Below are 26,732 nucleotides of genomic sequence, written 5' to 3' on the forward strand. Positions count from 1 at the left end.
CTGTCAGCGGTTTCTCCTCTGAGAGGTGTGCTCTTCGATTCTTTGTCCGAAGTAAGGTACTTGCTATCGAAAGATCGAGTGTTTGAACTGGGAAGAAAAGTTTGTGAAATAGAGTTAATGTAATTAGTTTTTCTTTTCAAGTAGGACTGATATACCTACCAAATGGCAAATATTGTGGCTACCACAATCGCCATTGCAGCTGTCGTGGCAGCATATTTTTACTACCGACACGTAACAAGCCAGGATAGCCGTATTGTTGCGGTCTTGGAGGGTCTGAAGTCTTTGGAAAGAGAAAATCCAGTGCATGGAAAACCCAAAGTAGCGACTAGTTTTGAGGCTAACGTAGATTATTTTGTGGATTCTTTGGAATTGTTCGAAGCGTTGAACCTTGAACCGCCCGAGCAAGCCAAACCTCACGACATTTTGCAGACTGAGAAACAATTTTTGGAAACATTTGCGTTCTTCTTTAATCACAGTGCAGCGTCATCGTAAGTGTCGAATCTGAACTTTTATACTCAGGTCCTTTGCAATTATTAATAGAAATTTTTTAGAAGCACTGGTATCTTTCCTGGGTAGGTTCCGACTACTGATACTGAAGGCGGGGTTAGTTCATTATCATGGAATTAAATTTCCCCCCATACTGCAAGACTTATTACACGTTCAGGTAAACCAGTGATCAGTTTCGACGAAAAAGAAGCTGTTGCAGTTCTACACCCAAAACACATGGGCTTGTTTAATGGAAATTAGGGTGGAGTTCAAGCAAATTTCGAGGTTGGGGCTGTGAACCTCCATGGACCACCCCTACGTTCAAGCTTTCCCCATGGCCCCGCTCTTTTTCTTCCTTAAAAAAAAAAAACTGGTACTATTTGATTTATTGGACTACTTGCACCCAAGTTATTGTTTAAAATTTAGACCTAGCACTTCTGAAATTTTACACAACTTAACTTAAGCCCCAGCACTGATATTCTCAAAATCTCCTTTTAATAAAAATTATGAAATTAAGAATACATGAAGACTTTCTTTGTCAAATTGTTTTTAACCGCCTCCCAGTTAGCTCAATTGTTTAGAGCGCTGGACTGTTGTGCGGGAGGTCGAGGGTTCGAGCTGGGCCAGCTGGACCAACACTCAAGGTCTTAAAATAACTGAGGAGAATGTGCTACCTTTCTATAATATCAAAAAGTGGATAGACATTCTAGTCTTCTTGGATAAGGATGAATAAACAGTCGGTCCTGTCTCCTGCTTCTTTAATTAGTTAATTTGGTTAGGCAGGGGACATTACTGTGATGTGGTCTGGCCTGGTCACTTTGCTTCTTAGCCAAATATTCAATTTTTGGACAGTCTTTCAGCTGTGGACGTTATCAGTAGACAAACCTGCCACCTGAAGTGGTTTATTTGCCAAATACCAGCAAACTGTCAAGGGATCAAACTGAAACAATCCTTTTTTTGAACATTTCACTGAGTGACAGAGGCATGTAGGGTATCAAGATTTTGTTTTTGGGTGGTATTTTTCAAAACTTTTGTTTAAAGGAAAAAGTGGAACTCACTCAAAATATTCAAACATTATAACATCCTCTGTCAGCCTTTTATGTTCAAATTATTATCAGTACATTCATAAGTGTTCTTTAGAAAAGGTATGTATTTAATAAATGATGTGGTGTCTTTTTTTTTTTCAGCCGCTACATGACTGACAAAGATTTTTTTCGTAAGTTAGTTCTCAAATCTCAGGAAATTGAAGGCACTCGCAAACTAGTTGGTGGCAGTGGATTGCAAATTGGTAAACGCCTTGCCTATGAAGGATGCCACGTTCTTTCAGCTGCTGATTCAAGTTCAGAATTATTGAAGATATTGCCAGAGAATTTAACAGCAGTGGGTAATATTGTAGAGGTTGATGATGTCCATTTGTTGTTAGAATATCCTGCACATTTTCCTTGGGGGAAATATGAGTCCCAAAGAGCAAACAGACTAGTTCTACACAGTGATGAACACAATCCATATCTGAAGTCAATGGAAAAATTTCAGGAGAAAGTAAAGGATTTTTCCCCAGCAGTTGTGGTGGTTTCTGGACTTCATATGTTAGATAATTTTCCAGGCTTTAATCCAGGGGACAGTGGTGAAATATTGAAAAAGCTGTCATCTTTTCTGAACACACTGCAAGTTCCAATTCACTTTGAAATGGCCCCCTTCCATCAAGAAACTTTCTTTGATGAACTTTTGCAGTTTGTTGTTCCTTACTCAAGCAGTGTGGGTATGAATGAACAGGAACTGCCGAACTTGTGGAGCAAGCTTCTCTATGGAAACATAACAGTCGTTTCAAGTCAAAAACCAAGGGTTGCAAAAGTGCTGGATCTCATGAGAGATGTGTACAAGACTTCAAAAAAGGATTATGGGAAAAGTAGGAAGAGACAGTTAACAAGACTGCATGTCCACACATTGGCATTTCAAGCAATTCTAACCAGGAAAGGATCAAACTGGAAAAATACCAAGGCAGCTGCAGCAAAGGCCTCTTTGACAGCAACCCGTCATGTGTGTGGCTCAGAAGAAATTGATCCTGACAAATCTAAATTATTTATGGATGATTCATTTTCTAAGAGTATAGTTCCAGGCAGTCCAAAAGTTGAATTCAATGCCAATTCACCTGTTTCTTGTTGGGATGAAAATGATTATGAAATCTGTGTTGCTCCAGTGTTAGTTTGTACCCAAGTATTACAGACAGGAGGAGGGGGAGACCATATTACAGCTGGAGGCCTAGTGCTACAGATTTAGACCAGGGACAATTTGTGTCATCAATTTTAATTTTTAACAGGAATTTTAGTTAAACTTGGTTAATAGCACTTTACCACTACTCATAAGGCCTTAGTTACTGCTGCCTGTTAAGATAATATCTGTTGTAGAAAACTTTAGTTTCAAATCCATCTACTCTACTGACAATAGGCACTCATGAAGGCAGTTTTGAAACCCCACCTTTAATGCAGTGGGCTTAATTTTAGAACACAGATTTTAAAATTGAAAGCTCCTTCATATACAGTTGTAAAATGTACCTAGAAGTAGCCCTAAAAGACTTGAGCAGGTGCTCAGATAACAGTTATCTCCTTTGCAGTTATTTGTTGGGATGTCAGTCAAGAGCCTTCTTATCATCAGAAGAGAGAAATGTTTTCACCATTCTTAATGAACCTACCACTCTCTGAAGTTGACATTCTAATTCCACCAAGGTCAAATCAGTAATACAGTAATGACCCCAAGTCTTGTGTAATGCAGTTGGAGAAAGGCATATTTCTAAAATGGGTCGATCGGTAGTGGGTGGGATGGCTGTAATTGTTCGTTTAATCACACCAAAGATATATGGAAAATGGTCAACTGACAGGAGTGATATCCACATTCATCTCTGGCCATATGGCTGATTAATTTATTTATTGTTCATGTTGTATTCCATTGCTCAGTTTTATTCATTAAAAAGTGATGTTGAATTGCAATAAAAACGTTTTTATGCATGTGTAAGATACAAAAGTGAAATAAAAGCTCTCCACATCACTTTAGATTAAGATGAATTGGGAGATATTCAACAACTATTCACTGAAGCGTAAGTGGCTAGTGGTGCATATTTACAGAGCCGTGTTGCAGTGAGGTACATTGTAAATATCCACTGCTAGCCACCAATGCTGAGGTTAATAGTTGTTTTAGTATATACTAAATCGGTGAGATAATTTAGCATGAGATGATTTTACTCTTTCATTTCTGCAATGGTTATAATATTTTTGGGTAGAAATCCTGCATGCAAATGCTTGGGAGGGGAATAGCAAAGGATATTTTGGAAATTGAGTAGCCAATCAGAGTGTGCTTTTCAACACCATTGACTATTTTAGTTCATGATGAATCATTTTATTCAGACGAAAAGCTTTTTTGAAACAAATAAGGTCTTAAAAAATTAAAACATGCACTGTACATTTAGAATGTGCAATTAACTTGGATATTTCAACATGTCAAGAAAAGTTACAAAAGGAAATCGTGAAAAACCATAGTTTGGGTTCCAAAGCTATTTCCCTTCATTTTCGTGAAATGCAATCTATTTTGATGCCATCAACAAAAGTTCAGGAACTTATTACCTAACTAAATTGTGTGCTATGACTTGCTCAAGAGAAAAATATTTCAGTAAAACTTTTATGTGTGTGCATGCATGCATGCATGTGATAAGAGAAATTTTTTGAAACCACTTCTCAGTTTTAATAAGATCAATTTAGAAAGGTTGTCCGCGTTAGTTTTTAACTCTTTCATGTAGTTTTCGAGCTAATGAGAAGACACTCGGTTACACGTACGCGAGAAGCTAGCCATGCAACTTTCCCTCTTACCCCCTCTAAGCTTACCCGTTACCCTTTGCGGTATGAAGGGATGTATGCCCGCCCCTCTTACCGACAAAGCTTACGAAAATGTACTAAGCACGCCGATGTAAAAAGGGTGTAAAAAGTGCTATGGCAGAGAAACAGCGACTTGAACGCTCTTCGCTCTCTCCATCGAGCGGTGCTGATGGAAGAGTGAATAAACTGAAACACTTAAATCCAATCACGGGTGAAACAGAAGAACCCATATTGGTTAGCTTCGAAGACGTCAGTGCTGCCTCCTACAGGATTCGAAAAGGGGTGAAAAAAACGCAATGTGAAGTGAGTAGTTAACCACTTGTGGAGCAAAATCTAAAAATGGTTTCCGCAGTTGGAACTGACTTCTGGCTCGACCTCTGTCATGCGGTCCGTATTAGGTACTTAACATGTCGAAACAGGTCTCTTTGTTTTGACAGCTTGAATTTAATTAATGTAAGTTGTCGTGGCTGCTACCCCTCACGAGACCCAGGGAAAACTTATTTCATGTGGGGATGATCATTTAGTTAGCTTGCTGCGTTGTTTAGCTGTGAGTTCATGTTCTGCCAAAGAAAAAATTCTTCATATCTGTAATCAACTGTTAGGCTCCATATTTAACTGTATAGACCCTGAACGGATTTATGTCAACAAAAATGTTTGGTGGAGAGAGAGAGTTGCACTGGATAGTTGCTATCATTTGTGTTTCTTGGAAAATTTGGGAAATGTTTTCCCACTAAATAGTTTGTAAATCTTCTCCATGCTTTTTTCCATCTTGGTTTCTGTTCCTGCCTTTCCTTATGCTTTCTATCTCATCAAACTATCTTTTTTTTTCAGTCATGTGAATTTCAATTTTGTTTTGCACGGGGAAAAATGTACTGACTCAAAATATTGTGACATGATTTCTTTGTCTCTTTTGGGAGAGAGCTCCCCATTGATACCCATCCAGTGCCTCTCTTTTTCTTATATGATTGGGTTTCCAAGCTGGAAGCAACTTTTAAAATTCCTCACTCTACCTAGTGGCTGGATAGGAGGTCACAGTCTCTTGAATGCAGACATATATATCTTACTATATGTTTTGAGAATTAAGCCCCCAGGACCGATGAGTCAAAATACAGAGAACTAGTAAAAATACTCAGCAATACTAGGCACCAAAATGTTTTCATCAAATATACATTTTGTTATTTGTTTCAACAAAGTAATGTAGTCTGGAAATACTTATTTATTCAAACAGATTTGTCTCTTGTTGAGGAAGGGAGCAATTTTTTAGAGGTTTGCCCATTCCTTTCTGGACAACACATACCTTAGATTTTTTACAGATAGGACCCGTGGTTGGAACTGCACAAGAATTGACAAATTTTTCCTTTTTAAGCAATAGTTAATGAAAATTACAGATGAGCACTACAATATACAGTCTTTATTCTTTCGGAAATAATTTGCCCAACTGTTCAAATTTAATAGGACACTTTTCTTGGACTTACACACTCAGGTTATTTAGGAATAACTTGACTTTTTGTGTGATTGAGTCTGAGAATTTTGAAATCATTGCATAAGCATGTCAAACACCCAAGACATCGAACTAAAGGCTGTTTGCATTATTCTCATAAATTTGCTATGAAACTCACGAGCATGCTTGTAATTATATACATTTTCTGTATTAAGTATTAAACTAAATTCAATTTGTTAATTTGTAAAATAATTGCACATTTAAGGAATTTATTTTTTATTTTTTAGAGATCCAGTATGTCAGAGGCATTAAAAATGGACTTGTATTTCAAGAAGGACTATCTTCAGCATACAGGAAGGTAATAAATGTAAAATCATTACTGATTGGTTAATGATTTGGAGGACAGGAAACCTGTATGTATTCTTGTATTTCCTACTTTTCAACATTGAAAAGAGACTGTTGAGATCTCTGGGTAACTTGTATTGGATTATTTCAATTTAGTTAAATAAACATTTACAGTAGGAGTTTGTAGAGCAAGGAAAACATGGGTTATTATAGTGCAATTTATGGCTGTTCTCTGCACTTGGAGTTTTCAAAGCATTGAAGAACAGATCTGCAAAGTTGAGCTATTGAAAGAAGAAAGAAAAGCAAAAGGAGACACAGCCTAAGCCTTACTTTATATTGCAGACATCTAGATGCCATAGTTTTTGTAAACTCAGTGAGAGCTGAAGAACACCACTGGAAAATGCAGGATCAAAATATCTTTGTTCAACATGCCTCTCTCTCAGACTCATGTGCCAGGATTTGTAGCTTTTAGGATTAAACAGTATATATAGACTGGACATTTTGAAAACGGGTTGCTTTTAGCTTATTTTTTATTTTGGCTTAGCTTCAAAGAGAGGGGTGCCCGGAACACACTTCTGATGCTGTCAAAAGTAAGTAATCAAAATTCATATTCAAGTACTGTACATGTGTTTAACATTACTCAACCTTTTTCTCTCAATAAAAAATACCTCTAAATTACCCTTTCTCTCTTAAAGTCCTACATAGAATCTGAGGGTGTAAATTAATTATTTTTTTATTTTGTCAGGCCCACCTAGTGCTTTAAAGATTGATTAAAAAAACATATTTGATTTCAAATTCAGCTTAAGATATGGTAAGTTTAACTCAAGTATATTGCTTGGGGAAATGGTAAGTAGGAACCAGGAACACCTTAATTCATATCTTGAATATTTGCAGAAAAAAGTCTGTTTCAAGCTCAATTTTACTTTTTCATAGGAGCAAAAGGAAAAAGGTGTAATTGCAGCATCAGCTGGGAACCATGCCCTTGCATTATCATATCATGGGAGAGATCTGGGGATACCTGTTACTGTTGTTATGCCATTGAATGCTCCTATCATGAAAATCTCAGCTTGTAGGAAACATCAAGCATCAGTACATGTGAATGGAGCTGATCTTATAGAGGTCAGAGTTAGCAATCATTGTGGATTCTTTTACCTGTAAAAAGCTCTTTGTTCAGAGTGTTCCTCTACAAATAATTACTAAACTTGATTACATTTATTCCTGCAGTTAACTCAAATTAAAAAAGCTCCACTTTTGTGTCTAATAGATTAAACCTTGGGCATTGGTATCCAGTGTGTGTGTTAATAATTCAAAGGCAGCTGGGCTAGTTTTTGACATAGAACACTTTCATGCTTTGTGCGTTTACATGCATGTAACTTGTACAAAAGAGCAGTGCCAAGCAAAATCAAAAGTAAAGCTGGAATATCTATTGCTGTTCAGAACCATGTTGAATGAGTTGATGATGCTTTACAAGAGTGGCCTTCAACCATAATTTTAGGTCAAGTTTATCTCTCAAGCTTGAGCCAATCTACTGGAGCTTCACTGATGATGGTCATGATGCCATGGATTGTCGGTAGGGGATGGCAGGGGTAACAGGTCAAATTTTGCTTGGTATCTGCTGCCGGGCTCTCAGGACCGTTACTCTATTATGGTATATTATGTGGCTAATTATAGACCCCATCCTAGTCCCTTTTGGGTAAATGGAACTCTCACTTACCAAAATTTTTTACCCCCAACATTTTAAAAAATGTGCAACCCCATTCTAGTAACTGTATTGAAAATGCAACACCATTAGAGTCAATCCAGTCATGAAAATGCAATGTCATCCAGTGGGATATTCCATGAGCCTCTTTCTACACAATCAATGAACAAATTAATTCCCTATAGTTCTCACAACAATTTTGAATGTGCATCTGTTCGTAGGAGTAAGTTACATTAAATGGTTTGCAAATCTCTCTAAACAGTCTAAAGAAATTGCCCTCAAGATGGCAAAGGCAAATGGATTAGCTTATATTAACGGGTAAGGAAACTCAAATTCAGGCCTCTTCTATTTGCTTGACTGTGTAGCATATCTTTTAATGGAAGTTTCTTTCAGGTATGATCATCCTCACATTCTATCTGGCCAAGGGACGCTGGGCTTAGAAATTGTAGAAGAAGTTCCTGACTTAGAAGCAGTTGTGATCCCTGTGGGGGGTGGAGGCCTATTGGCTGGTGTTGCTGTGGCAGTCAAAGGGTTACGCCCTGATGTGCAGATAATTGTAAGAAAAAAAGATTTAACCTTTCATCTGAACCTTTTTATTAAAAAATTTATAGATTCTGTTTTTAACTCCGAAAGTAACAACCCTTCTTCTTGTCTTAAAAGTTATTCTTTGATAACAAGATTAATCAGTGGACATGCATAACTTTGCGTCCAAATTGAAGGTACTTTTCCTTTTGAATACAAACCGCAAACCTGAATTCAGGGAGAGATGTTTTATACGTCCCTCAAGATAGCACATCGTGTTTGAAATATTTTCCGTGTTTCACTACTAACAGTGTTTAACTCTTGCTAAGTGTCAATACTTAATTTGTTGATTTCCTAAGGGGGTGGAGTCTGAGCGCTGTGCAAGCTTTCAGGCTGCAATGGATGCTGGTCATCCTGTCAAGATAGACGTCAACCAGTCTCAAACATTAGCTGATGGTAAGAATTAACTGGCACTGTGTTAAAAAGAGGTGTGGAGAGTAAGACAAGACTTGAATTCCGAAGGACTAACGGTAGATTGGTTAGGATATTAGGAAGATGTTGGCATAAAATTATAATAAATGTGAGATTTCAATGGGGTTTTGTGAGAACCATTTACGAGACATTCATGCAGTCATTGAGTGAGTACTGCTTTCGTTATCCCTAAGCCATGTCTACTAGCTTCACGAATTAAACCCTATCGTCTGTATTTGGAGCTATAGAGGGGATCAGAAAACCAAGATTAGGAACAAGGTTGTTGCAAACTACTTGTGTGCTGAATTTTTGGGAATTAGAAAGCAAAACCAGAAGTAAAGGTTCCTTTCCTCCTCCTGACAGGATTGTGTGTCTCCAAGGTTGGTTCAAATGCTTTTGCAACAGCTACAGGACTAGTTGATAAAGTTATCAGTGTCAGGTAACAGCTACAAGTTATAAATTTGATTTAATTTTCTTCATCAAGTCTTTTGAAGGAAGAGATGCAACTTCTCTGTTTGTTAATTTTGTTATATTTTTTGTCTGGGATTCTTCAGAAACTATGAAATCTCTCTTTGAAGGTGGGATTTATATGTTGTTTTGTTCTGGTTTTTTTTTTTAGCGAAGATTTCATCGCCCTCGCCATACTTCGCCTAATTGAGGAAGAGAAAGCAGTTGTTGAAGGGGCTGGAGTGACAGCTTTTGCTGCTGTTCTTGCCGGCATGTTACCTGAACTACAGGATCGCAAGTAAGGCGGATGGCTGTTCACAATTTGATTACAAAGTTGTAAAAAGCCTAAGGTAAAACATGCTTGAAATATGTAAAAATAAACTGATATTAACACACCATGAATATAATTCTTTTTGACAAGTTTTGTATCTGACAACATCAAAATTCTTATTGCTCTTGTACAGATTGCGACACATGATAATCTCTCTTGTAACTATAACTGTGCCATTTCTCACAGAGGAACCTGCTGTTGCTCTGTCCAAGTAGTCTTGCCCAAAGTCAGTCTGGGGTAAAAAAAATTTACTTCATTCTCATAAACATCTGTAAGAACAGATGATTGCTTTCATGAATGTCTGATCACATCATCAACCCCTCTCCGAATCTAAATGCATTAAGGGTTGTTTTTGTTTTTTTGTTCATTGTGTAGGCTTGGCCAGGCTAGGGAAGGGAGAGGTGGTTGTAGGTTACCTTGTTTTACCATAAAGGTTACCTATAACTACTCAAACTTATCACGAGGGGAATACTACGTATACTGAAAATATCATTTACCTAAAAAGTCCTGAGTACTGTTTACCAGAAAATCTGGGCCAGGGGTTTCAAAAGTTTTGAAAATTATACAATAAAACTATCAGCTAAAGAAACGAAATGAACTGGTAAGGGTGCTAGAACCTGATTCTCTATTCTTTAAATTTTGAATTTAAGATATGGCTTCAGGCCCGATAAGTTACTGGGAATTTCGAAAAATGGCCCCCTAATAATACAATTACTTCAGTATGTTTTTGGCCAGTGCTCTTGACTCTTTCTGTTTCCCCTTTGTTGTTGTGATGACTAAAACATCAAATTCTAGCCCCGCAAAGGCTCTTTTTCAAATATAGAATAGCTATCTAATGTAATGTCTTATATTATGTAATGTTGATAGCCTTGTAGAGGGGGGCTTTGGGATTTTCGGTTTTGTGGTTTTTACTGTTTTTTGGATCGGTTTTTCGGTCTTTGGGCCAAAAAGGTTCGGTTTTTCGGTTTTGATGTTCAGAGCAGTTTGCGGATTTGACATGTTTTTGCATTTGGTTTTCAGTTTTCACGAAAACTCAGATGCGGTTGTCGGTTTTTCCTTTTTGACCCCTTTAAAGATGAAAATGTAATGGTTTTGTCAAGTTTGCATGTGGTTTTCAGTTTTGCTGCCTTTTATCGTCGGTTTTTCGGTTTTGGAGGTTTTTTTTCTCCGGTTTTGCAGTTTCCCAGAGGCCCCAATGCCCCCCTCCTTGAAATTATTTTTATGTAAATTTTCTTGTTTTAGCATGTTTTTTTTTGCTTAAAAACAATAAAGACCTATTATTAAAGACCTATTATCATTATTAAAAACTGCTAATAGAACAGTTCTATAGATAACTTTCTTTGTTAGATCAGAACTAACCTAGCAGCTTCTTTGTAGGGTTGTGATACCGCTGTGTGGAGGCAATATTGACTCTACTGTGCTTGGTCGCTGTATTGATCGAGGATTAGCTGCAGATGGAAGGCTTTGTAGGTTTATCGTTACTGTAAGTGATCGCCCTGGTGGAATTGCTGAACTAACACGACTGTTGGCTTCTCTGGGAGCAAGGTATGCTGCAAGTTGCCAATTGAAAATTGTTATTGAGTGCAAAATTCCGCGAATAGCATTTTTTTACTAAGCATTTTTTATTATTTCAGCGTGAAGGATATTTTCCACGAGAGAGCATGGCTCGTGTCCAGCGTGTTTAACGTTCAGGTAAGAGAAATATCTCATTCCTAACCTTTCCTTTTCTGATTCTAAGAGCGATTATTTGAGGAGCCCGATCGCTTTACCTCTGTCTTCTCTTTACATAAACAGATCATGAAAAATGTTACTTGGACTAAGAGAGAAGTATGTTATCAAACAATAGTTTAATCTAACCAGTCTTTGATGTAATTAACCAGACGTGTTTGTGTTCATTTTGACAGATCAAAGTGGTACTTGAAGTACGAGACTGCGAACATGGACTTCAAGTTAAAGAAGCTCTTCAGCTACAATACCCAAGTAATGTGCTGTGGGGACTGGACCTAGGCTCTACTGCCTCTACTTCTTGAACTACTTGAAACTAATTACCTTTGCACAATGAAGACAAAGGAATTATGTGTGAGGTTGAATTTTAATTTCTGGTTATGTGTGATTTGAAAAATGCTCTTTGATCTTAAGAATTGTATAAAAATTTTGGGATACACGGAAACTTTTATATGCGAGGTTCTCCGATGCAAAGAAGTGCATTGGGACTTACAGACAAATTGGGTCTGTTAAACTAGTGAGGGTTAAACTTGCGAGGGTTGTTACAGACTTGTGGTAGCTTACGAGCAAGCCCTCATTATTAGCTCTTAGGCACGAGTGTTTCCTCAAAAATATGAAGCCTTGAGCTAGATGGTAGTGCCAGACCCCTTGCAGACCTCTCCTGACTCTGCAGTGCAAACAATGAGAGCCTGCTCGCCAGCTACCGTTGTGCTGGATTCGTTATCAGACAATGTTCTATTTCATAGATTTATTGAGTTTCTAAGGCTGAAGAATATTGTAATACTTGGGTCTTAATGGGTGTTTATGAAAGGTTTTGTAAATGTATTTATTTTCGCTACTAGTCAAACTTTGTGAGTGGAAAATATTGAAAAATTTTTTTTTACTGGGCGGGCCTTTTTAAAAAAGGAAAAAAAAAACTTCACACCCCATAGGGTGGAGAATTGTCTCACTCTAACATATTCAACTGCTAGTCGCGTTTTTTTGTGTACAACCAGTTCATAGTCCAGTAAAGCCATTCGTGTTTTTATTTATTTCGTAACGCTTTTGATTATTTGAAAATATTCAGAGGCGAAGGGGGGAATTAGCAATATGTTATTTAATAAGGAAATAGATAAAATAACTAAACATTGCCAGAAATTTGGGTCAAAATGCCGGACGCGCGTGCGTATTGAGAAGTAAATGGCGGCGAAATAGTGTAAGGAAATGTATGGGATTTCCACAAAAATCCAAAATACAACAAATACGAGTCAGATTATTCCCTAGCTCTTACTCGAAACATGTTTAGTAGAGATTAAGCTGTACTTCTAACATAAAAATAATTCAAAAGCTGTTTGTCTACTTACTTCCAGCAATGTCAGCAATGTTCGATATTCGAAGCTAGCCATTACCTCTAGTCTGTTTCAAATATAGCGTAATCCATGGCAAAGGATCGTCGATTTGAGGAGCAACCCTCCAAGAAGTGAGCTAGCTCCGACTCGCATTAAATAAAGGGAAGTTCGAAGTAAGCAAATCGTCCATAAAAAGACATTTCTTGACAATGAGATACTTCCAAAAGAGATTGAAATTTTCTATTTTTGCTCTGTGGAGTCTGTGATCTGAGACCATCCTTGAGAACGCACCAGAAGGGAAAGCGTTTAAAGAAAAACCCTCCGCGAAACCTTCAAACTGTCGCCATATTTGTTTTCCTTATTCTACAATGTTTGACGGGAAATAAACTCTATCCAGACCCCCTCATACTGAAGTAGAGCCTTGAATAAATTTATTTTCTCGCACGAAAATTAAGAAGCAGATCAGAGAGATCTGTATAGTGCGTTCGTTGAACTGTGTTGTCAACTGGGAGAAAAAGCCCTTTTCAAGTACGATTTGCTTAGATATTCCCATTATTTAATGCAAGTGGTTTAAGCTACAATTTCCAAAATGTCTTACATCTTAGTAGATTACAAAAAAAGCTAGTTTGAGTAGACATTGAAGCTTACTACAGAATGTCCCTTGCATTACATCAGACAGCAAATTGCTATAAGTCGCTCTGCCTTAAAAATACCAAGAGATCTGTTCAAAGTTGTTTTTCTTTTGCTTTTTTTTTTTCTCCATAAAGAAGGTCCACAGAACTTAAATCGTTCGATATCTTATATGGAACTTGTCCTGACCGCCATCTTTGTTTTCATCCGACTGCAATCCGCTGACCAATGAATGCGGGAGCAAAATGTCCTCGATTTCTGGCGGATTTTCTGGCGATGAGGTGCCTTAAGTTGGCTCGTACCGGTTTTCATCTTTTTGATGGTTTGTAACTTTGAAAGAATACAACAGAAAGACTGACCAAGGCCAGTTCAACACTTTTACGGGGTTGAATTACATAATCATTGGTTATCCAAAAATAAGTGTCATTTCGTCACTAGCAGTTTCCATGGCAACGCTTTCATAGGCTCATTCAGACGCATTTTTTAGCTTGTGGCTTAAATAATACAAAAACTAACCCGGTGACCCCGTGTTTTTCTCAGTGATTGCTTTTGGCACTTGAAAAGGAAAATGAACAAAGATTTTTAAAAAATTCTACGGAGCGGAATTTCAGAAAATCTGGAAAAAAGGCAATTTTCACACATCGCAAATTTCCTTCCGTAGAATTTTCTATTTTTTTTCCGATGATTCCTTTCGACGTTATTATCATATTGGAACAATAAAAAGAAGGGGTCACCGAACTTGTTTTCATGCAATAGCTTTCGTGAGTTTAGCCATTTCCACGCGCGTTCTAGCGCATTTAAAAATCTAGAGTCTACAAGATCGACATTTGCTCATGATCTGTTATAGCTACCGCTGACAATTGCGTGTGCTCGGGCGAGCGCCTACGATCTGATGTTTACATACGTAAATTCGCCTTTACTGCTAAGAAATCATTAAACAGCTGTCGAAGACAGCCTCCCGAGCTCGTCTTAAAAATCCTACACACGACTTCTGGCTATATCATATTATTTTCCTTGAAGTTTCAAAGTCTTCTTTCACTTAAGGTAGATTATCCTTCACTTGAGTTGTTCTCTTTTCGCCGTCGCAAGATTTCAAATCGGTTGAATATTTCTTTTAGATATGAAGTGAAGCAACCTTTACTTCTCCTTAAATCGTCTTCTTTATCTTAGTTTCTTTCTCCCGCATTCACAGTGGTCACTCATCACATCAAATACACGCTCTTAAGGTGGCTCGTACCAGTTTCCTCGCGCGGGGAACAGGTCACTCTTGCGTGACAAGCGCGAGAGAAACGTGCGAAAGAAGCGCGAGATCAAAAGATGAAAATTCAAAACAAAGATGGCGGCGCGTGGAATTTTTTCTACTTTTGTTAGAAGTTTACCTAGCTGTGTGATAATTTTCTTAGCAGTAAACGTCTGTAAACAGATCCTGTAAACATCCGATCGTAGGCGCTCGCGCGAGCACACGCAATTGTCAGCGGTGGCTATAACAGATCATGAGCAAATGTCGATCTTATAGAATCCAGATTTTTAAATGCGCTAGAATGCACGTGGAAATTGGTAAACTCACGAAAGCTATTGCATGAAAACAAGTCCGGTCACCCCTTTTTTTTTTTGTTCCAATATGATAATAACGTCGAAAGGAATCTTCAGAAAAAAAACTAGAAAATTCTACGGAAGGAAATTTGCGATGTGTGAAAATTGCCTTTTTTCTAGATTTTCTGAAATTCTGCTCCGTAGAATTTTTAAAAAAATCTTTGTGCATTTTCCTTTTCAAGTGCCAAAAGCAATCACTGAAGAAAAACACGGGGTCACCGGGTTAGTTTTTGAATTATTTAAGCCACAAGCTAAAAAATGCGTCTGAATAAGCCTATGAAAGCATTGCCATGGAAACTGCTAGTGACGAAATGACACCTATTTTTGAATAGTCAATGATTATATAATTCAACCCAATAAAAGTGTTGAACTGGCCTTGGTCAGTCTTTTTGTTGTATTCTTTCAAAGTTACAAACCATCACCAGCCACCTTAAGGTTAGTTTCAACATTACTATGTTGGGAAATTTGGGATTAGGAAGTAAATTTGTTAGTGATGCATGGTAAAGGCAGCGCCCAAAATGCCAAGCTTAGGTGGTCGCTTTCTAAAAAGGCAAAGCCGTAGTAGGGAGAAACGAATAGTGACAGTGATATATAGCCTTCAGAAGTGTTAATTGTGCAAAAATACATCATCATAAAGTAAACGCCGTAATAACGAATTTGTCCCTTAATAGTTATTCGTTCTAATGCATTCATAATGAGCTTCCAAGTGTTGTTACGATCATTGTCACACTAACTCTCAACCTCAAGACACCAAAAATCTGGAGAGTGATGTAAAAAAATCTGGAGATTTCAGTAAAAATCTGGAGATTGGTCGACCGGCAGACAAAACCAAGTAAACACATGTTCTTAAATTAAGAGAAAGTGTTTTTTGTCCTGCTCATAATTTACTTAAAACATGTGTGAACCTTGACACAGAAATAAACTATAAATAATATTCATCAGGTTCATCAATTGCCGCCATTTTGATAACGTGTCGTGTCAAAATGCGAGAGACTGGTTATGATGAACTAATTTGGAACAAAGGCTGATAGTTTCGAAAGAAACTGTTTGGGGCTGCGTCGGTGGGAGTAACGAAATAATTTGGATATATCAACAAAGTTGAAATGGTAAATTGGCCACCGTAATGATTACAAAAGCTGACGGTTCGAGCGTCAGGTGTTCTATATCTAGTCATGGACGACTCACGGTGTTTCCAGCAAACAGACGGATGAAGAACGTAACAGCTTGGTTTGTTATGGATTTGCACAGAATTGGCACAAAAAAACTCACCACTAGCAATCCAAAAATTAATTATACAAAAAGTTTATCCTTTCAGCTTACGCCTCTATTTATCGTGAGATTTGTCTGTCTCGTCGTGAGACCGTGAGATTGAACTGAAAATCGTGAGTCTCACGACAAAATCGTGAGACTTGAGAGGTCTGTAAGTCAAGGTCAACCAACCAATGGTAATTCGAAAGATAACAACCCTTAACTTTCTTTCACCCCTGCAAAACGGGACAAACGGGGATCAAGAGAGGTAATCGCTCACACAGGTGGTCCACACAAAATAAAAATAAAGGCTCCATAGAGTATCGGTATTATAAAGAAACGATAAAAATGTACAACAAATCCCTCAAAAATACCACTGACATTGATTTCGGGAGATAAACATGGTTTAAAGTTTTCATGAAAGATCATTTGGCCGTTCAGTGTAGGTGAAGGACTACACCAACAAGCCGTTAGGACTTAGTAAAGGGTAACCACGACTGCTTAATAGAGGTGAATAATTAATTAGTTAGGTAATAGAAATTTCGGGATTTTGACAACTGACTGCTTACCGTACGCGTGACCACTTAGTACGGTGCTGCTTTTCACAAGTCCAATTTTAATCATTTTGTTAAAGACAACTGCTGTAGGCATACACAAAAAGTATTGTGCAATAAATGGAAAGCCACTGGCCATACTCGTGCGGTACCACAAAACAGCAGACACGTCCGTCGACAAGTATCGGGGACTGACAAGAGCAGGAAATCGCCCTGCCGGCACAAGAGAAAAAAGGAAAAATCCTTCGATGATCTAGGAAATTGAGAGGCTCAGGATGACTAAAACTAAGCTATACACTTTAGCCCTGATTCGAAGTAACAGTAACATTCTTCTTGGAATGAAAAAGAGAGGATTTGGTGTGGGACGGTGGAATGGTTTTGGCGGGAAAGTGCACTCAAATGAAACAGTTTTGGAAGCGGCGAAGAGGTACCATTACATAGCGCATTTTCTTTCTCTTTTTTTTTAATCGACTGACGATAAAGGAGTTTATTATATAGGCTAGATTTGTTTGATAAAGTAGACGCTGGTTTGACCGATTTGAGAGGGACCGTACTAAGTGTTAAATGCACGCGGTTCGTTCACAAGAGGGTAGAGTTGATCACAATATGCATAAGTAAATCGCTGTATGATAAATATTTGAGACAGGTGGAAAGACGCGTACGATAATAAGTGTTTTTATCGTACTTCAACCCATCATCTACGTATCCAATGCAGACGCCTAGATGACGTCACTATCAACAATTTTTTGGCTTCAGTAAATAATACAAAAAGATTCCATGTCTCCGTGTATCTGTTCACTGATAGATTATAAAATACGTCAATTTACAAACTCAGCTGCGCCTTGTTCTTTTCAAATTCTGTTATCATCTGTGATCTATAACTGAACAAAGTGACATGGAACCCATTTCTTAAACTAGAATAACCATTGTGAATCTCTTTCGTAGCATTAGTTATGGGTGAGCAAAATGTTCCCTCCAAAAAATTAACAATGTTTGCATTACCTTTAAGGGAGCAGACTCTCTTTCAGTGGTTAAAAACAGAGCATGATTTCCTTATAACCCCAAACTTCATTATGTCTACAATAACTAGGATCATAGTCCCCTTGATTAACTATGCTAGGATAAAAGATAACAATGACAAGACAATGTATTACCTACGGAAATCTCTTCAAGAGCTGGGTTATCAAAAGTTTATGACAAATATTACCAATGCTCCACCTGACTTTGTAGATTTAACTTACTGTAAGCAGATTCTAGTTTTGTATATTGCATTGAGGACCGTCTGATTTACTCTCAAATCACTAGCCTTGTCACTGTACTTGTAGGGAATTACATGAAGAGTCTGGTCTTATGGTAAATGAACTGCAGGAGGCTGGGACTTTAAGGTTTGAATTTATTGGTGAAACTGAAATAATGGAGGTCCATGTATTCACCACAAATAAGTTTGAAGGAACACCAACAGAATCAGAAGGTAAGGACAAGGATGGTATCTAGAACATTAACCTGTTCAAAAATTTAAAAATCATATATTATTTATGAGTGGCACATTCTAACACAATTAAATTTTGACAAGGTAAAATTTGGGATTTAACAACCAAGCTTTATGTGATAATTGATAATATTTTTTTCAGAAATGCGGCCTCAGTGGTTTCCAATCTCAGAGGTTCCATTTGATGACATGTGGCCAGATGACATTCTCTGGTTTCCATTCCTGTTAAAAGGACAAAAGTTCTCTGGATATTTTAAGTTTAAAGGACACTCAGAAATACTTGATTATACACTAGAGCCAGAATGTTAAGTTTAGCATGTTTTCAAATACTAACATAGAAAGGTAAATGTTCAGGTGTAGCATTTTAACAGGGTTCTTAATGGTACATAAACCATTCAAAATCAATGTATTTAAATATTATTATGATGACGTATTTAAATATTATTATGATGACAAATCATGCTTAGCTCATTTTAATCGGTAAAAAAAATTTTATTGATAGTAGTTTTATATATTCTTACTTGTTTATATTATCTTGTAGTATATATTTTATCAATTAAATATTATTTGTAATTAGCTAAATTTCTATTTTTCTAAATTTTTTTTTTTTTTTTTTTCAATATATTAATGATTCTATTGTATTTGCATTTATATATTTATTGTAATTAAGAGGACCACAAGTTTATTAGTGTTTGTGCACTATCACGTGCTATCCTCAATAAATAAAGTCTTACTACTACTACTATGTAACTTAATGAATTGAAAATGAAGAATCTTTACTAATACAACACAACACTTAAATGATTTGTTGTTAAAAATGTGATACTGAATGTCTCAGCTCCAAGTTAAATCCAGATTGGTTAATTAACCTGGTTAAAACCAGACTGAGTGTACTCAGTCAATGCTTTTGGGTTAATTTCAGAGAAGAAATTGTCTGCAACAATGACTTCATATTCTTTTACTACAGGGTTTGCAAATGCCTGTCACAACTATTTAGTTGTGTGATCAGAATTTGCAAGTACAACTTCCAAATTTAAAAGCAGGGCTCGAAAGTAATTTTTGGAGCACTAACCCTTTGGGTCAGTAGACATCTTTTTTGCTAACCAAATTAAAAAGATTAGCATCCAAGCTCACAAGTTACGATATCTCAAATATTCAACATTTTGATAATAACAACTAAGACAAATTAAAGAGTAGCTGAAATTGCATGGTGACCTTAAAAACGTTTACAATTATGCACTTATTTTATTTCCCTCTCATTTACCATGATTAGTCAAGAACAGTACATCTACAGCACATTCTCTAGAAAGAGTTTAAGTTGATTTAACAACTTGTGTATTCTAAGTATTCCTCTGAGAGTCGGGTCTACATGCTCTTTGTCCCAAAGTCCACCAATGTTTAAATATATTAGAAAATCTTACTAACCATGTCTGGTTAGTTGGACACGTTTTTAGTAACCAAATGTTGAAAAATAACAAACCATAGATTAACGGGTTACCGTTAATTTTGAGCCCTGAAAAGTCTTATCTGGTAGGAGCTTATAATAAGAAAAGACAAGCAAAACACACACTATGATGTACTGGACCAACCTTTTCTTGCACAGTATCAAACATATTGAATGTGGGCCATTACTTACTTACTATTTCAAAATAGAGGGTTGAAGTAAGTGAGCAGTGTTTTTCACAGATTTTTCATAAACCTCTTATAAAAGAAAAGTAACTGGCAGGAAACAAGTGGGCTTCCAATGGGCCTTAGCATGTATTCTGCTAGCTTGTTTTCTCTTTGCTTTTACTAATCATTTTCTTTCAGTTTAAATCAATCTTGTGAGCATTTATGGAAATAGGGCAAAGATTACAATCTATTTCATACAAGACAGGTATTTACTGTTCTGTCTTGATGGAAGTAGCTTGGACTTCAGAAACAAATAGGTAGTTGTGAAAACCTTACTAAGACTGTCCCAATAATGTGCTGTTGTGGTTAACTTTTCAATCAGCTTTGTGAAAAAAATAAACCAAACAAAATAACAAACAAGTAAACTGAATATTGATCTCAACAGTTGAAAATGTTCTGTTCTTTGGTGTTACATTACTAAACATGTTCAGTACAATTATCTTTTGAGTAGCTATTTGTGCAGTTGATTTATGTAATGGAGTGTAACTATTTCAGGTGAAATGAGTAACTTGAAGTTGGTTTTCTTTCTCGGTGAGCCCGTGCAATGAAATGTGTAGTTTAAAAAGAGAAATGAAGCAGTAGGGAAGTACTTCAGTGCTAATACTGTTTAAAGAAAATAACCTTTATTTTAAACTAGTAATAATGTTGATAGAGAGAAAACTTACATTAAATGTACTACATGTTTTAACACAAATTTTTAAAATACCTTATACTTCTGAAACATTAGCTTGATTCATACACATGGATGTAAATACCAATTTAACAGACATTACATAGTTGTATGTGAAAGATAATACCACTAATAATTTAATGTCTAGTTGTTTGTTCACAACAATGATATTTGTCTTGCCTATTACCATAGCTGTCTGGTAATATAAAATGTTATTTTTTTTGGTAAGATCCTCAGACCTTGAGCAGAATAAATATTTAGACCACACTTTATAAAGTAAAGCTACATTTGACTGCAGATATAGTGTCGAAAATTAATTCAATGGAAAACATTCAGAAGGCAGCAATAAAGCTTAGGTATGACTAAAATTATTCTTTATATTGCAAGAGCTGAAAACTTTATAGCAGTAAAAAATTAATCTTCCAGGACTATTCATGTAAGAAAGGCAGTGATAGTTGTTGAAGTGTTCTTGTCTCTTGAATCAACAGATACATGTTGGCCCCTCACACATCCCTCTAGGTTATCAAGTTTACCACAGGCTTGACACTGTTATCAAAAACAATCAATCATATTTATTGGATGTAATGCATGGAAAAATGATGCAACTGTATTTTTAGTTATCCATATTTTTTTCAAACAATCCAAAATAATTCCTTTAAAACCAATATGAGATTGACAAAAAACGGTTATGTAACATTTTAAGAGTTTGTTACATTTTGCACATCCTTTTTTCAGTAGTGCACATTTTCAATCTAAATAAATTGACTCTATAATTAAAATGAACCACAGAGTAATTAAAAAATAGTAATTAATGAGTAAGAAAACATCCATTCTTTTCATCAGAAGGAAGGGTACACAGAAATCCAATAGGAAGTGTGGGGGCTCAAGAACCAACTTGAAACCTTATTTAAAAAAAAAGTATGAACCAAGGTAAGAGGGGAGGGGGTTCTAACCTAAACTCCCCAATGTATGAGGTAAAGTATATCCTCTAAACAACATGGCAACCATATTAATGTCTAGATGTGTCAACACTTACCATCTTTTAGGTGAAGAGGAGAGAAATCCATTGTAGATAACAGATTGAGATAAAAAGAACAAAAATAAATTACCCTTGGCAAAATCTTATCACATAAAAAATGATTCGTAGAATATACAACATACAAAATTAATATATAACTCCATCAAAACATATATTTCAACAATTTCTTTCAGAATACTCGAATTTCACTTTGCTGTAAATCAAAGCAGATAATTGTTATTAATGTAATGTTTAGTTTGCAGTCGTATTGCATGCATTGACTACTTGTCAGTACTTACCCCCTGTTCACAAATTGTCCATTGTTGTAACGGAACATTTGTTAAAATGAAAAAGAAGAAGTTAATTTAAGATTATTATAATGTGAAAATAATTTAACAGCTGTAAATTTGAGAAATTCGCATTTTTTTCCCAACTGCAAACATTCTCATTAGTTACTGTGACACTTTTTCCAGACAAACATCTATAAACAGGCAACTTGAAAATGAAATCCATAACATGAAAGGGTTCCCCTAACAACTTCAACTAGTTATTTCAGTGTCAAAAAAAAGTTTAGAAGAATTTGTCTTCTATGTGTAAATCATCACTCTTGGTGTAAGGAAAAGTTACTGTTTCAATATTCAGGGTTAAAATTGGTGTTTGTAACTTTCAGTCCATTTGATAACAAAGAGACAGTTAACAAAGAGCTGTTAAAAAATGTATAGAAGCTAAGAGAATGTGCACAATGAGTGTCACTTGAAAATATTCCCTTCTCCATAGAATACAAATTGTTGATTGCATCTTTGTGACAAATGATATACTTAAAGAATCTTTGCTATGATTTTTCCAAGAGCATTTGAAATTTTTTCAGTTTCAAAAAAATTTTGCTGGCAGCACAGATCTATTAATTTATAATTAACTCTTAATTTATTACATTATCATAAGTGTAACATTTTGTGAAATCACAAGTAAGAAGTGGAACTTACCCCCTGCAAAACCAAGCCAGATTTATGGAAAACAAACAGAACAAAAACAATTGGTATTTAATAACTTCAGTTAACTACTGTGAGTTTGTTTGATTGTTTTTGTTAGTAGTAGTTGTAGTTCATTTATTTGTTTAAGCAGGTTGATTAATTGGCAGCTGTAATAGCTGATATGGACCTGCTGTCCTAACCCACCCATCCCACCCCAGGGGAGGACATCCATCACACAGTAATCTCGTGTGTGGGAAATTAACATCTCCTGCCCCAACCCTGCAGGAGACGGGACCTCCATTTATTCGTCCCTATCCGAGAAGACTAGAATATCTAACCATTTCTTGATGTTATAGAAAGGTAGCAAATTCTTCTCAATTATTTTAAGACCTTGGGTGTTGGTCTGGCCAGGGCTTGAACCCTTGACCTCCTGCACTACAGTCCAGCCCTCTATCCATTGAGCTACCGGGAGGCGTTTCAGAACAGATTTAAGCTGTAGCATTCTTTACTTGACCATGTATGTTGAGAATAAGTATAAATTTACTCACAGATTCATGCAAATTGAAAACGTTGTGCATTGATTAGTTTTATTTTACCATGTTGGTCAAACCAGAACAGATTTAAGCTGTAGCATTCTTTACTTGACCATGTATGTTGAGAATAAGTATAAATTTACTCACCGATTCATGCAAATTGAAAACGTTGCGCATTGATTAGTTTTATTTTACCAGTCTCATGGCATTACATTGTTTAATTCAATCCTAACTTCTAGCTTGGATCAAAAACAAACAAAAATGATAACAAGTAACCACATTTTGAGTTTCAACTGAAGAACAGTGTTCAATCCACTCAAGTATCTCATTATTTAAAAAAAAATTAACTATAAAAGAGGAATTTTACTTACAAACTGAAGAGGAGGACATCACAACAAATGCATCAGTGCAAGAAAAGAAACACAAGAAGAAAATTAATGATGGCAGGCATGTGAGCTGTCTTAAAGAACTCAGCTACTTAGGAATGCAATCCTTTAAAATTCAAAACCAGGTAAAAAATTTAGAAAAAAAAAAAAGGTTTCTTTGTGAACAATTTGCATTTTGTGTTCTTGTGCCACTCAATTGAGCCAAAAGTTGAACTTGTAAGCTTTTGGTTCAACCTTGTTGAGCTGCGTCGTTGCAGTACTTTGTGACGGCGATTAGCAGTGACAATCATTATTATTATTATTATTATTTTATATCTTTTATTTTAAGAAAAAAAATTATTCTTAGGTCTGAAAAAACAAGTTTGTCACTTACCACATCCACAACCTTTTCATAGCACATGAAAGAAGGAATAAAAAAAAATCAGATATATTGTACATTCCTAAACTATAAGGTTTTATTCTAGATAAAAAAAAGGCATAAATTACAGCACCTTTGAATTGTGTGTTTATAATTGAAAATAAAACATAAACTTGGTTGAGAAGGGTTTTATTTTGGGAATGGTTGGTTGTAAATCTTACATTTGGATGAGGTTAACCTTCATTTGAACAATTGTAACCTAACTCATCATCCATAAAGAAATTGTAAATTCTCAAATAACACACTTAAACTATTAGATGTTCAAAATGTTATGAAACAAAACAGAGTTTCTAGCAATGAACATTAGCTTCTTTTGGGAGGCACTGTAGCATTTAGTTTTCAAGATTGGGGAATTAATGAATTGTATACTGATAATACTCTGCAAATTAATATTTGTTAGAAAAGGCATTGAACAGAAAACTTTTAACTTGTACATACCGGCTGTCAATGTCAGGTAAGATCCAACACAATTTAGAGGGGAAATGAAAGAGACAAAGTTAACTAGTTAATGATTAATATTTACTTGTATAGTTTTAGTTAAACCAAAATTGTCAGCATAGCTATCATTCTTTGTTTTTTTTTTAAACTGTCCAATAAAGAATTTATTTGGATATCTTAAACTATCCAAATCAATCCTTAATTGGACAGTTTTACAAAATGAAAGAACAATAGCTATGCTAACAATTTCTGATTAACTACCAACTATACAATTAAGAGGACTACATGCTTGTCCAATTTTGGAAATGTTTGGATTCTAAAATTCTTCTGGCAGCCAAATTCGACTTGGCTTACAGCCTCATCCAATTCTGTCCCCAGAATTTTTTTCATCCAATTACTTCCAAATTGGACAGCCTGTAGTCCTATTACACTTCTATATACGTGTACTTTATTTGTGAAAATGCTTAAATTTATATTGTATCATTTTGTTAAAAGTAACAGAAACAGGGACCACAGACTGCTTTTCTTGTAATAGTAACAGTATCAGCTTTGGGTAAACATACATTAAAATAAAAATTTTTTCAAAATGGTAGTCCCAAACGGGTTCATGTCTTCCATTTGGATGTCAAAGTAAGCATACATGAACATCTCCATGTACTCAGGGCCTTTTAATATAAACTTCCCACAGTATTCATAAGATTCTAACACTTAGCTCATATAGAAAATTTAAATGCATGTGAAAGGTATATGAAAAGGATTTGAATAGCATGCGCAGATGGAGATGCATACCGGTAATTATGCACCATTTCCAACTACTTGTTTGTCATCTGACTAAGCAACCATATTACTATGTGACAACATGGAGCTCATTGTACTGTTGATATTATGAGACACCGCTGCAAGTTATGTTACGTTTCAAAGTGAACTTGAAAGGGCTTTTAAAACTCTCTGTTTGCTACCCCCTCCCTCCCCTACTGAGTTCAGGCTACCAGGGAACATAGCAATGAACTTGTCATCAACAAAAGAAAAGTCGCTTACCCCTTTGTGCCACCTGCAAGCTTCATCATGGTTACGGTGTTCGCTAAATAGCTTCTTGCAATTAGTACATAGATTAGTAGTACTACGAGTTGTGGGAGTTCTAGAGGTCACTGCCGAGGGCATCACCGGAGAAGATGGGGCGCTATGAACCACTCTTGGTAAAGCCCTCTTGCAACCAGTTAATTTTGGAGAATGTCTCCCTCCGAGTGCAAGATGATTTGGAGTGTTGGATCTAGAAATTTCGTTCCTGGCAATGGCACTCCACATCTTTGCGCGATTCAAATCTCTTTCCGCGAGCTCGACTTGAAAACTTTCCTCCTGCAATTTCAGACGATGCTCTTTCACTCGCGCGGTCATTTCACGGCGGTTTTGCACAATCATGTGCAAATTAGTCCTTAGGAGACACTTCTGAACGATTCGATGCATTCGTAAATTGATGTATTTTGTTGAAAACCCACATCCTTCACACTGTACGACTCTAAAGTCACAATGTTGGAGATGTAATGGTAGGTCTCTTCGCCGTACCTTTCGATTACAACCGCCGTTCACGCAAACTGTGAAAGTCAGTGGACAGTGATTAGAGCAATGATCATTTAGGTTTCCTAGCGACAGCACTTTTTCGCATCCCTTCGGACAATTAACTTGAAGGCTTTCGTACTGCTGTCTCCATTTCCCATCAACACTTTGGTCACCCAAACACAAGGCTTTCTTGCAAAGAGGACACGTTGGTGTTTTGCGTTTCGTCCTCTTCTTGAAACACTTCTTACATAGCACATGATAACAAGCTAAGCAAACTGGCTCCAGAAAAACATCGTGGCAATGAGAACAAATAAATTCGCTTGGTATTATTTCGTCAAAATGCTCTTGTTTCAGTCCCATGTTGGCGAGGAGAGTGCCAAGCATTTGAAGAGTTAGCTTCGTGACCTAGCGACAAAGTGTTTACACTCAGATAAAAATAATAACCAGATAATCTTACAAAGCATTTACCGCAAGCGTAACCTCACCTATAGTGTGAGTAATGGAATCACGTCAACTATTTTATTGCATTAGAATGGTCGTGAGGTGCTCATTTGCATGACATGCGTGACCATAACAAACGCGTGACTGGTAGGAAGGACTGGTCAAGTCCATGAAGTTGCAGAAAAGGCAGAGAGAGGTTCACGGTCGTTAACCTCTCTCCGTCCTGGCTGCAAGAGCCGAAACTGAGCAATCTTCAATTTCAGTTCGAATAGGCAGATTTTATGATGATAACGGTCTAAGTGGATCAACAAAGGAGGTAAGTTTCTAAAGAAACTGTGGTGCTGCGTCGGCGGGGGTAATAAGGTAATTTGGTTCTATCAACTAAGTTGAAATAGTAAATTGGCCACCGTAAAGAGTTAAATGCCTTTTTTTCATGACAAAGAGGATGATTCTAACA

The 26,732-nt window shown here is 36.5% G+C and overlaps 4 protein-coding genes and 1 long non-coding RNA gene across 9 annotated transcripts; 3 read left to right on the top strand and 2 right to left on the bottom strand.

Moving 5' to 3' along the window:
* Positions 1-22: 22 nt before the first annotated feature.
* On the top strand, positions 23-3,490 carry LOC111320563 (ADP-dependent glucokinase). The gene is made up of 2 exons (XM_088734626.1): positions 23-488; positions 1,674-3,490. The coding sequence occupies exons 1-2, from the start codon at positions 163-165 to the stop codon at positions 2,761-2,763; spliced, it is 1,416 nt and encodes a 471-aa protein (XP_088590752.1). The 5' UTR covers positions 23-162; the 3' UTR covers positions 2,764-3,490.
* An 893-nt stretch (positions 3,491-4,383) lies between these two features.
* Positions 4,384-12,659, top strand: LOC111320295 (uncharacterized). Of its 3 annotated transcripts, none has more exons than XM_022922978.2 (12): positions 4,384-4,652; positions 6,078-6,148; positions 6,680-6,725; positions 7,069-7,254; positions 8,097-8,152; positions 8,228-8,390; positions 8,716-8,812; positions 9,191-9,266; positions 9,447-9,572; positions 10,983-11,150; positions 11,240-11,297; positions 11,510-12,659. In XM_022922978.2, exons 1-12 carry the CDS (start codon positions 4,464-4,466, stop codon positions 11,633-11,635), a joined length of 1,362 nt encoding a protein of 453 aa, XP_022778713.2. In that variant the 5' UTR covers positions 4,384-4,463; the 3' UTR covers positions 11,636-12,659. The 3 variants fall into 3 exon arrangements, with proteins under 3 accessions (XP_022778713.2, XP_088590753.1, XP_022778733.2); XM_022922998.2 differs by lacking the exon at positions 4,384-4,652 and adding an exon at positions 4,730-4,747; XM_088734627.1 differs by lacking the exons at positions 11,240-11,297; positions 11,510-12,659 and adding an exon at positions 9,739-9,842 and having other exon boundaries at positions 10,983-11,118.
* LOC148722162 (uncharacterized) lies at positions 6,853-12,809 on the bottom strand. The gene is made up of 3 exons (XR_015992106.1): positions 12,674-12,809; positions 10,965-11,155; positions 6,853-8,373 (listed from the first exon to the last, which is right to left on the bottom strand). It is a non-coding gene; the product is annotated as an uncharacterized LOC148722162 (long non-coding RNA).
* A 3,972-nt stretch (positions 12,810-16,781) lies between these two features.
* Positions 16,782-20,225, top strand: LOC111320167 (oxidized purine nucleoside triphosphate hydrolase). Its single transcript, XM_022922859.2, has 3 exons — positions 16,782-17,110; positions 18,009-18,154; positions 18,315-20,225. Exons 1-3 carry the CDS (start codon positions 16,959-16,961, stop codon positions 18,479-18,481), a joined length of 465 nt encoding a protein of 154 aa, XP_022778594.1. The 5' UTR covers positions 16,782-16,958; the 3' UTR covers positions 18,482-20,225.
* A 224-nt stretch (positions 20,226-20,449) lies between these two features.
* On the bottom strand, positions 20,450-26,339 carry LOC111320142 (uncharacterized). Of its 3 annotated transcripts, XM_088734630.1 has the most exons (4): positions 25,316-26,339; positions 23,795-25,142; positions 21,550-23,409; positions 20,450-21,059 (listed from the first exon to the last, which is right to left on the bottom strand). In XM_088734630.1, exons 1-2 carry the CDS (start codon positions 26,216-26,218, stop codon positions 25,125-25,127), a joined length of 921 nt encoding a protein of 306 aa, XP_088590756.1. In that variant the 5' UTR covers positions 26,219-26,339; the 3' UTR covers positions 20,450-21,059; positions 21,550-23,409; positions 23,795-25,124. The 3 variants fall into 3 exon arrangements, with proteins under 3 accessions (XP_088590756.1, XP_088590755.1, XP_088590754.1); XM_088734629.1 differs by having other exon boundaries at positions 21,550-24,280; XM_088734628.1 differs by having other exon boundaries at positions 21,550-25,142.
* Positions 26,340-26,732: the final 393 nt, after the last annotated feature.

This window comes from Stylophora pistillata, chromosome 10, assembly GCF_964205215.1.
Source record: "Stylophora pistillata chromosome 10, jaStyPist1.2, whole genome shotgun sequence".
NCBI classification, from domain to species: Eukaryota; Metazoa; Cnidaria; class Anthozoa; order Scleractinia; family Pocilloporidae; genus Stylophora; species Stylophora pistillata.